The sequence below is a fragment of the Tympanuchus pallidicinctus genome, unplaced genomic scaffold, assembly GCF_026119805.1.
Source record: "Tympanuchus pallidicinctus isolate F22 unplaced genomic scaffold, pur_lepc_1.0 scaffold2, whole genome shotgun sequence".
NCBI classification, from domain to species: Eukaryota; Metazoa; Chordata; class Aves; order Galliformes; family Phasianidae; genus Tympanuchus; species Tympanuchus pallidicinctus.
Genome location: NW_026294721.1, coordinates 8,482,627 through 8,497,710, shown reverse-complemented (window position 1 = coordinate 8,497,710; position 15,084 = coordinate 8,482,627). Strand labels below are relative to the sequence as shown.

Below are 15,084 nucleotides of genomic sequence, written 5' to 3'. Positions count from 1 at the left end.
AAACATCTTTTAAGATGCAGGCCCAATGGAAAGCCTAACAGCTGGGGAATCAAGCTTAGGCAAGTTAAACCATTTTTTCTCCAGCGTAACATAATCTCCCCCATAGGACTGCTGCAGATAAAAACATCCTCATCCAAAGAATACAGCTGTATGCTTCAATTTTGCTTTTTCTGATCTCAAGGTTTTGGTAAGGGTGACTATATAAAGCTCAGTTGTAATACTTTTTTATTGCAAACAGCACTGCAATTCTGAAGCATACCTACAACTGCAGGTAGTTCGAGTATTCTTGCATAATGTTAAAACACTCCATATTTGATAGCTGCTGAAAAGAAGACACTGGGGAAAAACATAGTGAGAATGCAACAAGGTTGGGTTTTTTGTGTTTGTTTTTTTTTCTTAAATAAACAGAGAAAAATGTCTTACAGCAATAGTTGTATTTTATTTTCTCTTTTAGTTTCAAATTGCAGTATTTTCAGCATTTCTTTAAACTTAAACAGACATCTAAAATTATATGCTTTCCTTTTATTTTGAGTACAATTGTTCTTTGGGTTGGGGCTCCAAGCTTTCGCTCATCACTGCCCTCAAGCTCTATAAAACAGCAGCACAGGGTGCTGTACATCACATGCCTTGGCCTTGTCCTTCGTCAGGTTGACCCAACTTGATGGTATGTGTACACAGACTGGTGGGAATGATAAGCTCACACAAATGCACGTGACAGAAAGCAGCGCATGCTTCACAAATGCTCTGCAGCATTCATACCCAGTCAACAGGAACGCAACTAAAACCTGGCATACTACAGAAGCACTCCTGGCCATGACTGTGGGATTCTCAAGATCCTTCAATGGATGCTTCAAAGTAGCATGCACAAAGAGTTCACCTGAAATCTCAATATAAGAGTAGCATATTGAACTTCCCAGTAATTTTGCTACATTGCTTACTCTGGTTCTTACAGCAGCTTGCTTTTTTTTTTTGTTGGTTTGTTTTTTGTGTTTTTTTTTTAAACTTTAAAATAAGGAAACTATCTAAATTAAAGTACCAAAGTACTTTGCTCCTTTATAACTTTTATCATCTGCACCCCTGTAACCAGAATTTTTTTAAAAATAAAAGAGCAAAGAACTTACCATTGTCACATAGTTATTTCTATCATTAGTGCAAATTTTACTTGGGACTGTACATGGAAAAAGTCTGTTTTATGCAATGAATGTGCTTGAACCAACACCTTTTACTCCCACCTCATCCCTTCCAACCACTGGGTAAGATTCTGAATGACCAAATTTAATTAGACTGCTTATTGCTATATTTATTGCTCATTATAATCTAAAAATTTCTTTTATTTAGGAAGCGTAAATGCTTAGGTATGACAGCTCCACCAACGTGTAAGACAAAAAAATACGTCTGCTGCCCTTGGAGAACTGTCTCTGCAGTGCTTTTGACACGACCTCCTTATCTGCTTTATGAAGTTAACAGCCATTTGTAAAGGAGAACGGTAAGACAGAACGCTCTTAAGGTAAATCTATCAAGTATGAACAAATGTCTTTTAATCCAAAAGCTTCCACTCATTCCCCACTTCATTTATCTAAATCTGTCCTATCATTACTTAATGCTTAAGGAATGCTCTATTTTTTAAGAAACAAAACTTCCTGGTACTGAGAAGGCATTCCTACCAAAGCAGGAGTACTGCTCAATCACTTAATTTGGGGAAGAAATGACATCTGAGCTCAAGAGAAGATTTAAATACACTCACAATTTCAACTGGCAAAATGCATAAGTAGAAAAGAAAATACTCTGAATACAAAATACTCTGAATGCTTTCAATAAGAAATTATTTTAAATGTTTTGCATTTTTTTTTCTTTAAATACAGTATCAGGATTTCTTGGTGACCACTGTTCTGCTGTTTTGTTCTGTTGTTGCAGTCCCCATCACAGACATCTTGATTCTTGTCACTACAAGCAGAAAGGAGTGACTTCAAGTACAATTTCACCCCAAAAGAAGGGAGAATGGAGAAAGCAAGTACAGGAAGAGGACAGCAAAGTGTGCTGCAGGTGACATGTTAGATTTGAAGCACTACTTGTGTGCCTGTTTCCACACTAGGAGGGCCCTTATTCCCTACAGGTCACTGAGAACTTCTAAAAGGAGCTGCTGTTCTTTAGAAGTTCCAGAAACGTGTTTCAGGAGGTATATAAATACTATGACAAATCTCCAAGAGAAGTCCAAGCAGATGGAGTAATTACTAGCAGTGAATCCACGAGTGTAAAACTGACTGCATCTGCTCTAAAGCTTGCCCAAAACTGAGTAATGGAAGTATTTGCTTAAAGGTCATTTGAGAGAAAGGGGCTTTGTCACATCAGGTGCTTCTCATCCAGCCATGCTGACTGCTTGGTTCAATACACTCCTTTCAGTGGTTGGAAAGATTCTATGGCAAGTCCCAAATCGGTCGGTTCGGAAAGTTTCATAAAGGGACTAGCTCCTGTTTTCCCAAGGTAAAGTAACCAACCATGTTAATCATGAGGAGCTTAAAATGACGAAGAATTTAACAGTTTGTAACACAACATATACTGTTGGTGAGAATATGACTAACCTGATGCTTAAAAAATATATTAAAATCTATTTTAAAATTTGGAAAATAGCTTACAAAAATATCTTCACTTAAACTATATATCATACAAAAACTGACTGGTGTGTGGGTTTACAGTACAAAACGATTCTTGGTGGTTACAAAAGGGAAGAGGGATCTATACTACCCTTAACGAATGCACAGGGCATTATATCTCACTGCCCTGAATTATTCTCTTGTCAGAATTAAGATAATTTCGATGCAACTCAAAACTTTCAAACAGCATCTATTAAATCATTTTCTGAACTCCTATTCAGCTTCTTTTAAAAATCACCACAGTGCTGTGGCCCAAGAAATAAGAGTAACCCAACTAAGGGCAGAAATAATTGCTCTAGATAGTAAGATCTGTAGAGAGCTAAATACAGCAATGTCTACAGTTGTTTCTACTGCCCATATTATCAGTTCTGCCTTTTCAAGAGAAAGTGACAGCAGTGGACAATTCCTTTTAAATCAATTTATGGGCAGGAGTAACAATTTTTGGTCTAGATTGGAATTAGTTTAAATACATGGGTTTAATAAATACAAATATACATATCTGTATACATTAAATGTTGTCACGTGTATAATTTCCACATATACATTATATACAGAAATACATACAAGTACATGCTCCTCCTGACAACACTATCTCATTTTTCCAAGTGTCACCAAAAGGTGTGATAAGGAGTTGAAGAGAGGTTAAATATAGGACGTGACTGAAAACCCAGCTATCATTTTCCTATAATTAAAAAATGAGAACAAATATAACTGAGGATGAATGCTATGCTCTCCCCATGCAACTCACAAATCAATGGGGTTTTTTGGGTGGTAAGTAAAAGCTAAATCTGCCTTGTGTAGTGCTATAAAATTGTGTGTCTAAAGCATTGTGTATGGCAGGTAATAAAAGCAGTTGTGTAATCTCACACTTTACCAGTCCCAAAGTAGACCACAGCAGCCTTCTGATTCTCAGCTGCTAATATAAATTTGTTCAAAGCGAGAAGCGGTTTGAATCCAGTTGACCCCATGTCTCAGTTAGGAAAGGTGAAATGGTTACTGACTACTGGGGAGCTTGCACTATTGTCTCTTAAATGCTGTGTAACGGATAAGAGCCATTTCTTAAGTATACAAAAAGCTGATCCAAAACAACTAGTCCTCTCTTTTACCATAACATCTCAAAATAAAGGAATTCAAAAGCTACAAGTGGACCACAAGAATGCCTCCTTAATACAGTCACTCAAGACACATTAAATCAACATATTCCAGTTTTAAAGCGCTTTAAGAAAAAGTGAGATGCAAAACAAGATGTAATCTGTACATTAAGATGGAGTTTCAAAAAGAACATAAATTTGAGCACAAGGAAAAATGAGGACAATACAGATGTCAAGACATTCAGTAGCGTGGCTTCTGTTCACCTCAAATTACAGCACAGCTCATGCATCACACATCTTACAATTTTACATACTGTACATGATATAGAAATAGAAATATTTAAGTTAAAATTTCTTTTACTGATATACTGTACTCAAATTTTGAATCCTGAGAGGAAAAAAACAGAAAAAAATAAGCGTGGTTACGTATGTGCACCACATCTCCAATACCACCAACACGTGCACCACAGGATGTAAGAAAGTCTGGAGAGGAATTACATGCTGGAAGTGTAACTCATGAAAGCCACCTTCTGTTGTCCTCGTTTGGGAGAGACAATTCAATTCAGCAATCTCTGTTTTGTACTACACAACAGTACATACATGTACATAAAAAACTAGGAAGTTTTCTAATGAATGCAGCTTGCAATAAGAGAGCGTTTCTGTCGGTTTCTTACCAGCTGCAACACTGTGGCTTCAGCTGAACGTTAGGAAGAAGAGCAACACCAGTTACCTTGCATGTAGCACTTGCTCATAGTTTACAGTTAGTAAATCTGTCTCAGGTTAGTCCCAAACATCACTTGTAGAACGTGGACAACTCCACCCACAGGTGCCTCGTGTCAAGAACAAAAAAAACTACGCTAGATTTTTCAGGTGATTTCAGTGCTGTAAAACACTTCTCCATGCATTCTGGAAGAAAATAAGTGGCAGGTCCAAGTTTATCACAAATGCAACCGCAGATACTTCCTCGATCTCACATTTCCTACAGTTTGTATCAGATTCCAACGCTAGTCATGCAATTTCATTATGCATCAGGACATTCAGCATGCTGTGACCTTGTGGACATTTTGCAAACAAGTTAGGAGGCGATGATATGGGGTTCCTGGAGATGCTACCACCTCAAACACTGACTGAAAAGCCCTCCGATCTAATTCTTCATCAATCTGATGTCGGTAAAAGTCCATGGCCACCAAACAGAAGATGTTAACATCCACTTGCTCCAGTTTTCCCATTCTGCTGATAATATGTGGAAGACTGAGATACAAGTTAAGGTCATAAATGACAGAATTTGAGTATATTTGGTTTACTACTTTAAACACTGCTCTCCAATGAAGTGGTGTATATTTGAGCTCACTAACAACGTGAAAAACACTTTCATGTATTCACTGAACTGCTACTACAGGAATCCTATTTCTTCAGTAGCTTATCACAATTTTTTATTTCCAGAAACTTACTCTAACCTAGCAGCAGTTTTTACCTAATGGAGGAAATGGTGCAATTAGTCTGAACTGCCCACAGCCAGGGAGCAGTGCTGTCATGAGGAATCATTAGATTTCAGACATGATGACATTTGTTAATTTCCTGCCCAGTCATGAAAGGCAGCTTTTTTTTTTTTTTTTTTTTTTTTTTTATTTAATATTTTATTTTGTAGGAGGAATACAAGACAAAGAATTTAGAAGTGACTGCAAAGATATCCAATGAAGCTTTTTTAAAGCCTCTTAATGTAATGAATTTCCAAATCAACCTCAACAGTCACAAGGAACAGGAATTTTAAAAATAGTTTTAGGTAACTGTATTCTCAAAAATTTGTTTAGAAGTTCTTTCTTCCTGAAACCTGAGGTACCAAAAGGACAATATCAAACACAGTACAGATAGAATAAAAGTTCGTTAAGGTTTCTTTTGTGTGTGTACTAAATTGTGTATTAAGCTCTCCTAAACTATCAGTGTCCTTTACAGAATCACATTTACCCAGAAGTGACACACATTCAGTCTGTTTAGGATACATTGCTGAAATCCATTGACTGGTGGAAGCACTGACAAAAAAACAGGAAAGACTCCACACTGCCATTGCCACAGGTGTTCTCTGTGTGAAATTAGAGAGAGACAGCATCACCCAGTCACGGACCATTGAGGACTGTCCAGTGGTATGCAGTGTCTGGAATACCTGCAAAAATATTTCAGGTAGGAATAAAGACAAGACATACAGACATGGGAAGGAGTTTAGTTTCTCTTTTAAAGGTTTACCTCATCTACAAAGCTCTGAGATTCACAGAATTGTTGGAGACAACCCTGACTAAGTGATTCTGCAGACTGGACTCAAGACACCTGTGGCAAATTGAAGTGAGTACACAAAAAGCAAGACCTGCATTGCATCTCTGTTTTTAATACATAAAGGGAGGTGCATACATGCACTCTTAAGCAATGCATGAGTCCAATACGTAGGTGATGAAACACAGGATAACAAGAAGCCCAACTATGTCTGCCAGAAGCTTGGCTGGTTTCATAGAACAATATGACCTGGAGTGCCTCCTCAAGACCAGAAGAATCTGAGCAGCAGAATCCCTGCTATTAATTTTCTCATTATTTTTCCTTTATCAAGGTGATTCTAGATCCTCCATTCCCCCCAGAACACAACGTTCACAGCAGTACACCTCAAACACTGCTGAATAGCTTTTTAGATCTAGTGAAAATTATATTTGCCCCTTGTATTCAAGCACTGAAGACTGAAGAGCTGTCACTTACTTAACAGTTGTCTGAAATACGTAAGGAAAAAGATAGACATACATTACCTTATAAACTACTGTTGCCATAAATTGTGGATAAGGCTGCTGATTGGAGAGAAATTCTCCGATAACTTTATTCATTACATCTTGTGGAGGAAAAAAGTCATCAAGGAACTGTGGAAGGATTCGGGCCACTACTCTAGCTTCAAAAGGAAATCCCTTCCTGATCCTAAAAAGAATAGAAAAATAACATTTTATTATTTAACTCCAGTGATCATCTTGTTGTTTTCAAATTAATCGCAATAGGAAGAATACTCTATTTTCATCTTTAGACAGGCAAGTCTTAAACAAGAATCAAGACTTCACCTCATCTTACACTAACAGTCTAGCCTAAGAAATCTAACAAAGCTATAATAAATTCTATAGAAATTATTCCCTCACCTGCCCCTCCCCAACTTTTTTTCCACTTCCTTTCTCAAGTAGCCAACATTTTTTAAGTACTGGTTTAGAAACAAGATTTCACAATACAATTGCTGAAGAAGTTAAATGAGAATTAAAAAAAAGGTAGGGAGATCACTACTACTAATTATCAGAAAAAAGATCATTCTCTTCAACATCTTTATCAGTGACCTGTAAAGTGGGACTGAGCACACCCTCATTAAGTTTGCAGACGACACTAAGCTGAGGGAAGCTGACATAACAGAAGGAAGAGTTGCCATCCGGAGACAAGCTTGCAAAGTGGACCCACAAGAACCTAATGAGGTTCACCAGCGTCCAGCACAAGGTCTGTGTAGACCAGGAGAAGAACAAATTGAGACCAGCACTGCAAAGGACTTTGGGGTTCTGATGAACAGATAGACGTGAGAGTGTGCTTGCAGCCAGGAAGGTCAATTGTATCCTGAGCTGCATCAAAAGAGGTGTGCAAGGTGAGGGAGGGGATTGTGCCTCTCTGCTCTTGTGAGGCCCCATCTGCAGTACTGCATCCAAGCCTGGGGCCAACAGCACAAAAAGAACATGGTTGGAGCAGGTTCAAAGGCTGGAGCACCTCTCCTATGCAGAAAGGTTGAGGGAAGCGTGCTTGTTCAATTAGGAGAAGAGGAGGCTCTGGGGAGACCTCACTGCGGATTTCCAGTACTCAAAGGGTGCTTATAAACAGGAGAGAGACTTACTTTTTACTGATAGTGACAGGACAAGGAGAAATGGTTTTAAATTAAAAGATGGGACATTTAGATAATAGGAAGAAATCCTGTACTCAGAGGGTGGTAAGGCACTGGAACAGGCTGTCCAGAGAAGCTGTGGATGCCCCATCCCTGGAGGCGTTTGAGGCCATGATTTTCATTCATAATATCTTTGCATATTTTTCAATCAACACCAGAATGACTAATATATAACCGAGAAAAGCACTGTAAAGAGGGAGAAATCTTCAATTTACAGACTATCTTATTTAATGAAGACTGATTGGAACATCTTCCTAATAAATGTTGCATCTGTCAATGTGCTAAGATCAAGTCAGTAACTGTTGTAGGGAATAATCGTAAGAAATTTTCTGCTTCTAGTATTCTTGTTTGTTTTACTAACTCTTAGGAGTGATTTTTTCCAGCACTGCTCTGTTCTCACTGAGTGCAGAAATGAAACCCTCATCCAGTTTTATGGAAAAACCACTGAACCCGCACAAAAAAAAGCCAGCCATTATGCCACAAGCTACTATGCAAAATCTAACATGCTATGCTCACTTAACACAGCTTGAGATTGTCAGATCAGAACAGGGGTTATGAAATACTTCCATTAAATGAGTTCCATGTGAATACAGAAATGTTTTGTACCCTTCCACTGCAGTTACTTAACAGCCTTGGAAAGAGCAACATGCGGGTGGGGGAAGGGGAAAAGAGGTTTTAAACTCTTAAGGATGGTTTCAAAGATTATTTCCTGTAAACTAGGATTTATATCCTTGATTACACAGAAGACATCCTGAAAAGCACTTAAGAGTTTGACCTGAAGGAAGCTGGAAATACATTTATAAAGAATAGCAGTTTGTGCAACACTGAGGATCAGTTAGGACATGTCTGTTTTCCATTTACATTCCTGTACATTTGAGCTGTGTTCAGCAATTCCATCAGTGTTACTGTGTATACAAGTATCAATTTTAAGCAACAGTAAGCAGAGAAATAACATTAATTAAATATTAGAACTGTCAGAGAAGTGAGGAGACAGTGCCAAAGAATCATTTCCCCATCGGTGCCCCATGACACATTTTACCAGGTTTCATCCTCTCACCTATCAAAAAGAACAGATACTCGTTCCATAGCCACGATCACAGATTCACTGTCGGGGGCTGCAGGATTTGCATCTGTGGAACGACTGGGGCTGACTTTTTCCTTTCCTAAACCAAAATAATTTGTTACAAATTTACTGCAAATGCCAGAATAAGACCTTTTTATCCTTGCTAGCAAGAACAATTGAAAAAAAAAATTAAAATTAGCACTGTTAGTAAGCTAGTCTTTCAGCACATCAAAAGGTATTTAAAAAACGTAAGATACCTGTGTACATGCAAGTCAGCATTAGCCCAAGAGCTGCCATGGCTCTGTGGGGGCTCTGCACATTCACTCTGTCGACGCTCAGTTTAACCAGAGATTCACTATCCAGCCTGGAAAGCTGCTCTGAAAGGAGGAGTCGTTCTAATCCCCTCAGGACACAGTGGTAAATAATGGATGGTGTTGACTCATCACTTCCAGACACCATGACTCCGCACATCTGAAATACAGAAAAAAAGCCATCTGCTTGTTTTTTTGAGGTCACCTTCTAGCAGTGTGCTTTTACAACTCTTCTGTGAGGAACTGCATGTAGGACTGCTGTTTAAAGGAAGCCTGATGAAAATAAAACTTCCGTCACAAAAATTAAGTCAAGAGTTAAAGATATCATATGGTGGGTGATCCCAAGTTACATAATTAGCTGTGATTGTGGGAATTACAACATACCTGTATAATTCCTGCAGAGAATTCAGGTCCTACATCAAGTGGATAGTTCTCTATCAAATAGAATGCAGCTGCACACATTACTAAGATATGCTGTTGGTTATGGACAGTCACACAACTGTAAGTAAGAAAAAACACTAGTAGTTACTTACATAAGTTACCGAGGTCAGGAATTGAGACAATACAAACAAGCCCTAGAAATAGCAGGTATTTTTTCCACATCAAATTTATGCCGTTTTTAAACTGTAAACTGCACAATGCATCTCCAAGTGATTTGATTTGCACAAACTTGTCACATACTATCAGGAGCAATAGTTTTCATGGAAAGTCAGTGCAACATTCCCAAATATTTTTTCAGCAATATAATTTCAAACTATCAGTGCTTCACTTGTTTAGATGAAATTTATTCCATTACTGATCCTGCAAAGGTCAGTCAAGAAGTATGACTTTGACAGAAAAGTAACAGAAGGTTTAGGGAGCACAATTTACCAGACACAAGAGTCTGAGAAAACAGCTTTCTCACTTCACTCTCAAGTAACTAAAAAAGTTCTATAAATAAAATCTTAAGCTGGCTAATTTTCATTTGTAAAGTTTCAAAGAAAATGACAAGAACTTGAGCTGTCTGAAACAATAACCTGCTCTAAAAAGGAGTGAACTTGGCAAACCATAAAGGAGCATGCAGCACATCAGTACGCAACAGATCCAGTCAGACGCAGAAAGAGTGGCACTGCAAGAAAAGCTATTCCTAGCTTTTCCTAGTTCCAATAAAGCAAGTCTAAAAATCTTAATAAACTTTTTTTTTTGGTTAGTTTTTAAAAGTCAGACTAAAGTAAGCTAGTTTACTTACACATGTATTCTTTCACTTAAACAAAACCTCTCACTTATACTAAGAAGATGGTGGGAGGAGAGAAAAGTCTTACTGTGCTACTGCTCTCAAATTGGAGAGTAAATACTCGCAGATGATTGGAATGAGTTGCTTTGCTGTCTCATCGAGGAGGTCACACTCAAGGATATAAAGAATTCCATGCAGAGCCCCGATTCGACTGGGCATATGAGTGCTTCTTAAGGTAGATTCCAGCAGTCGACTTACTGGTTCAGCCACAGCTTTATCCTAAAACGTTCAAAAGAAGTACTTATTACAAATAAAAACTGATAAATCTTGCCGTTTGGAAATACCTGGAAAAATTAAAGATTAGCAAAACAGAGACTGGCTTAAAATAGTACTTTGAATCAATGTCACAGGGTAATACATCAGATAAGAGATGATTTGCAGATTAACTGACTGAATTTATGCTATCAAAATAATCTGCTACGAATAATACATGCTATCCCATAATTTATAACCAACAAAGTGTGCATAGTTATACATGCTATTAGGGATTCACTGCTTATAGATCTTGGGCTGGAAACTGTCAGAATTATAGAATAGCTTGTGTTGGAAGGGACTTCAAGAATCATCAAGCTCCTAAACTGTTTTAAAAGCTGATAAGTGTAACAGCCTGTGTACAAACAAATACTCTGCCATCTACTCAAATAATAGTAGGGTGCTTCCACTCATTTTTTTTCCCCAAAACCAACGGCACCTAGTTCTGCACATCTTTCTGTCCAACACTCCTACATTTAGCTAGTATAGTATACTTCACCAAAATACAACAGCCTACTAGAATACCTAAAAACCATCCTGTACTGCTAGATTTGAACAGTGAAATGTTATTTTTCTTGCAATGTATTCTAAGTATTTAGTAGAAATTATTTATTTTACTTTATTTTGGTATTTGTGAAGCATCTAAGATACAGGCCAGTTTTAAAACATGTGATCTTAGTTGCTCTTTTTAAGCAAGTTTTGAACATGACAGAGCATGGGACAGCATGCAGCCCTCGACTGGAATTAACCTTTTATTTTCTCCCACTTACAGAGATATGCAGCTGTTCACTTGTGAGAAAGTGTCATTAACTCACTGAGTGGGTAATTGCAGCGCAGTCAGAACAAGATGATCTCTGCAACTCCTTTAGTATGTCTGGCATCATTTCCACACACAGCACTCCCCAGTACAGGTGCTGCAGCAGTAGCTACTCAAACTACTGTCCCAAAACGTTTCAAAACATTTGTTATCACTATTATCAATACAGTTTTATGTTAGTTTCATACGGAGTTTATAGAAGCGTTAGCTCAAAAAGTATGATATTTTTTTTCAGAAGTAGTACTCTCTGAAATGTCCATCGAAAGATACTATTCTTCTCTGGCATACATAGTTAAAGAGAGCAACATTAATTTGCATTGCTAATTGTCCATTCCCCAAATATGGAATGACACAACAGAAGTAAAAAAAAAAATAAAAAGAGCAAAGGAAAGAAAAGAGATACAGGACTATCAAGTCAAGTGTCTTTGTATCTCAAAACAAGAAAGATCAACAACTGGCAGATTTTGCAGTGGAAGATAAGGACTAGTACACCTACACTCATCAACTTGAAATAAGTTTCCATGAGAATTTCTTACCATCCCAAGAACAGCTGCAGCCTTACAAGTAGCTGGTATCAAATATTGTATAAGAATCTCATCTTCTGATGGATGCACCTTTCGCAATTCTGTCAACGTTGTATACATCATCTCAAACTGATTTCTTTCTGTAAATAAGTCCGACACTGCCAGGAGCTACGCACAAATTAAAATTGAACACACAAAAAGCCCTTTAGTAGTCCCTTAGAAGAGGCATCTCCTTTAATTGTTAGCAAATATCCTTTAATTGACCAGATGTTTGGAAAAACAACTATTAACTGGTGCAGAATTCTACCATCCATCCCAGTAAAAAATTACCTCAAAATGATCCTTTTTTTCCCCACAAAGTTTACAAAATCAAATCCACTACAGTAAGTAATTCTGTAAAATGAATGAATGCTGCCACTTACAGTGTGTTAGAACTCCTCAAACTACACAATAGATAATCTGCAAAGACAGTTTAATCTAGGCCTCCTTATCAGCACATAATGCCTATCAAAACACATTCTTTAGTCTTGCTTGTATACTTTGTCACTTTAGTCCTTCAATACACTGTTTTTTGACTTTTTTTTTAGGAAGAAAGAATAAGCAGAACCCTGAAATATGTTTATTGTAAACAATCAATTTTAAAAGGACTGCCACATGACATTAGAATGTCTGTAATGCAGTAGCAAAATACTCAAATTCAGGTGCTTACATTGTTTCAAATGTTGTAACGTTATAATTGCACAAGTTATATTTCCACACTAACCATGTAATATCAATGCCAAGAAAAAACCTTTTTTTTTTTTTTAAAAGTCAGCATTTCTTACATATTAAAAGATCCTTTACAAATGATGCTTAACTCCAAAGATTTGTTAACATACACTCAACAATTCAGAACAATATTTTAGACTTACTGATCGCACAACTTCACTAATCAATATGACTGGCGTTCTCTTGTTAGGGTTTGATGGCAATATCCACTGACTATACAGTTCAAGTAAGAACTGAGAACAAGAATGTATATCTACACCAGCCCGATGCTTCCTGCAAAGCACGATAAGCAAAGGTTAAAATGGCTGTTCTTAAGTTCTGTCAAAAAGCTCAGGTTAAAAAAGGTTTTAGAACTTACATTTTTATCTTATTTGCATCCAGTGTCCAATTAAAAAAGCTGTTTTACTCAACTCTGAATTTTGATTATATAAAAGGTTATTGGATAAGTTAAAGGAGAAACAACATACCTGGTGTTAATAGGAGAGGTTGGTGGTGAGGAAGGAACAGGTACATCATTCTCATCTTCCTCATCCTCACCCCACTCTTCTTCTCTCAATGGAGTGATATTATTTCCTAGCCATATGGAATGTATAGAGACCTTACAGCAAGATTTAAAAAAAAAAAAAGGGAATTCATCAATGTCCTCAGTCCAGAAGTCCAGTATATTTTTCATTTAAATTACAGCACGTGAACATAGCTTCAAACATCATCCACATGAACTGCACATCACAATTTTTTTAAACGTTTTTCAGTGTTTTAGTTGAACTTGGTACGAAGTGCACACATCATTCAAAGTTAATACATTAGATCCTAAATCTGAAGCAAAGTGAATGTTTCGCAATTCCTACTGAGCAAGAAAATAATTAAGAACAGTAATGACTGCAACTCAAACTAATTGCAATTTAACCTTTCTTCTGAAACGAGAACAGAATGCAATGTTAATTACTTTCACTCAGGCTATCTATAAAGAAAGCCTCTATGTTCTTCAGGTTTTCTTTATAAAATTTAAGAAAATCTCTATGCATTTAAAGTTAAAACAACACTGCACAGTTGTCCAGTAATTTCTCTTTTCCTAAGAACAGCTGTATGCTTGCAATAGCAAATTAAAATCCAAAAGCTGAAGTTAAGCCTAATACCACATGGGCTTTTTAACACATAGGGCTGAAGAGTAGAATAATTCCATAGCTGGCTCAAAGGCCGAGCACACACACAAAAGCAAAACTTCTGAGAGGTGGATTAACTGGCTGAGAGGAATCATGCAATGATTATCTACTCTTAATGTCAGAGGCCTTCATTTAAACTTGATGTTAAGCAACATTTCTCATCTGGATTTTCAAGAATTAGAAGAAAATGTAATAAAAGTCAAGTTCAAAGTTAAGTTTTAACAAACCTGCCCCAGTTTATAATCCATATCTCCTATTTCTCGTTCAGTATTGATTTGCAATAAGAGTTTTTCATGGCTGATAAGAGCACCTAAAGCAAAACAGAAGGCAATTTTAAAATGTATATATATATCTAAAAATGGCTTATTTACTTGCAAACTGGGTTTCAAATTCCTAACAGTATCATTTCTACTTTTTAAATCGAAGAGAAGTTTACTCACTCCCTCACTCCAACAAAGGCACCTACCTGTACTAACAGGAGAAAGTGATGGAACAGGGTCCCAAGCTTGATATAAGTGATGAGTAGCAATATTATCTCTCTTAGATACCATTGCTTGGATTTCTTGTTCGACAATTCCCCTGATAACACTTAGCTTCCTCCCAAACCTGAAAACACAACAGAAATTGATTAAAGCAGATTTTCCCTTTAACAATTTTGTGCAAGTCTGACTAGTTTACTCTACAATGTTGCGCGTCTACGCTTACTGGCATTTTAAGGGATGCTAAAACTGAGAAATGTTTAGAGATGCATTCTGCACACTGTTTACTAGATTTTACATTCATTGTCTTCTTCCAGATACTGTCTTTTTACTCAGCAAGTTTATGCGACTTCTGTGCAAACAGATCCACCTTTATACACACATTAAAAAAAATACAGTCTGTGCATTTTTGCTATAGCTAGATTAAGCTAAATGTAACTACATATTACTCACAAATATAAATTCACACACTTCAAAGTAAGTGGAAAAAAAATACCTTGTGTCCAGAGCTTTTAAAGCTTTGTTGCGAGGCTGCTGTTCCAAACAACTGACTGCTGGATTGCCTGCAACAGGTATTGTCATTGCACTCAGCACCAAGGAAGTTATGGCTTGTACTGCAAGAACATTAATTTGGGTCCTCTCTGTATCTTCCTGTAAAATGAACTTACTGTAATTTGAATCGGAAAAAAAAAAACAGTCCTGAAAACCCTGAATATAAATTACCATTAACAAGCCTGGCTACTAGACTTCTTCCT

The 15,084-nt window shown here is 37.1% G+C and overlaps 1 protein-coding gene across 4 annotated transcripts in view; it reads right to left on the bottom strand.

The window, feature by feature from the left end:
- Window positions 1–419: 419 nt before the first annotated feature.
- Window positions 420–15,084, bottom strand: part of HTT (huntingtin) — a 78,824-nt gene continuing 64,159 nt past the window's right edge. For 3 of the 4 annotated variants that reach the window (XM_052681797.1, XM_052681798.1, XM_052681799.1), the window contains 13 exons: window positions 14,826–14,980; window positions 14,317–14,456; window positions 14,078–14,160; window positions 13,155–13,285; window positions 12,831–12,960; window positions 11,932–12,087; window positions 10,355–10,545; window positions 9,438–9,552; window positions 9,000–9,213; window positions 8,737–8,842; window positions 6,529–6,691; window positions 5,743–5,903; window positions 420–4,993 (listed from right to left, as the gene is read on the bottom strand). In XM_052681797.1, the coding sequence (XP_052537757.1) occupies window positions 4,780–4,993; window positions 5,743–5,903; window positions 6,529–6,691; window positions 8,737–8,842; window positions 9,000–9,213; window positions 9,438–9,552; window positions 10,355–10,545; window positions 11,932–12,087; window positions 12,831–12,960; window positions 13,155–13,285; window positions 14,078–14,160; window positions 14,317–14,456; window positions 14,826–14,980 (1,959 nt within the window). In that variant the 3' untranslated portion in view covers window positions 420–4,779. Of the gene's footprint in view, window positions 4,994–5,742; window positions 5,904–6,528; window positions 6,692–8,736; window positions 8,843–8,999; window positions 9,214–9,437; window positions 9,553–10,354; window positions 10,546–11,931; window positions 12,088–12,830; window positions 12,961–13,154; window positions 13,286–14,077; window positions 14,161–14,316; window positions 14,457–14,825; window positions 14,981–15,084 lie in introns of those variants that run through there. The other variant, XM_052681800.1, reaches the window with a different exon arrangement.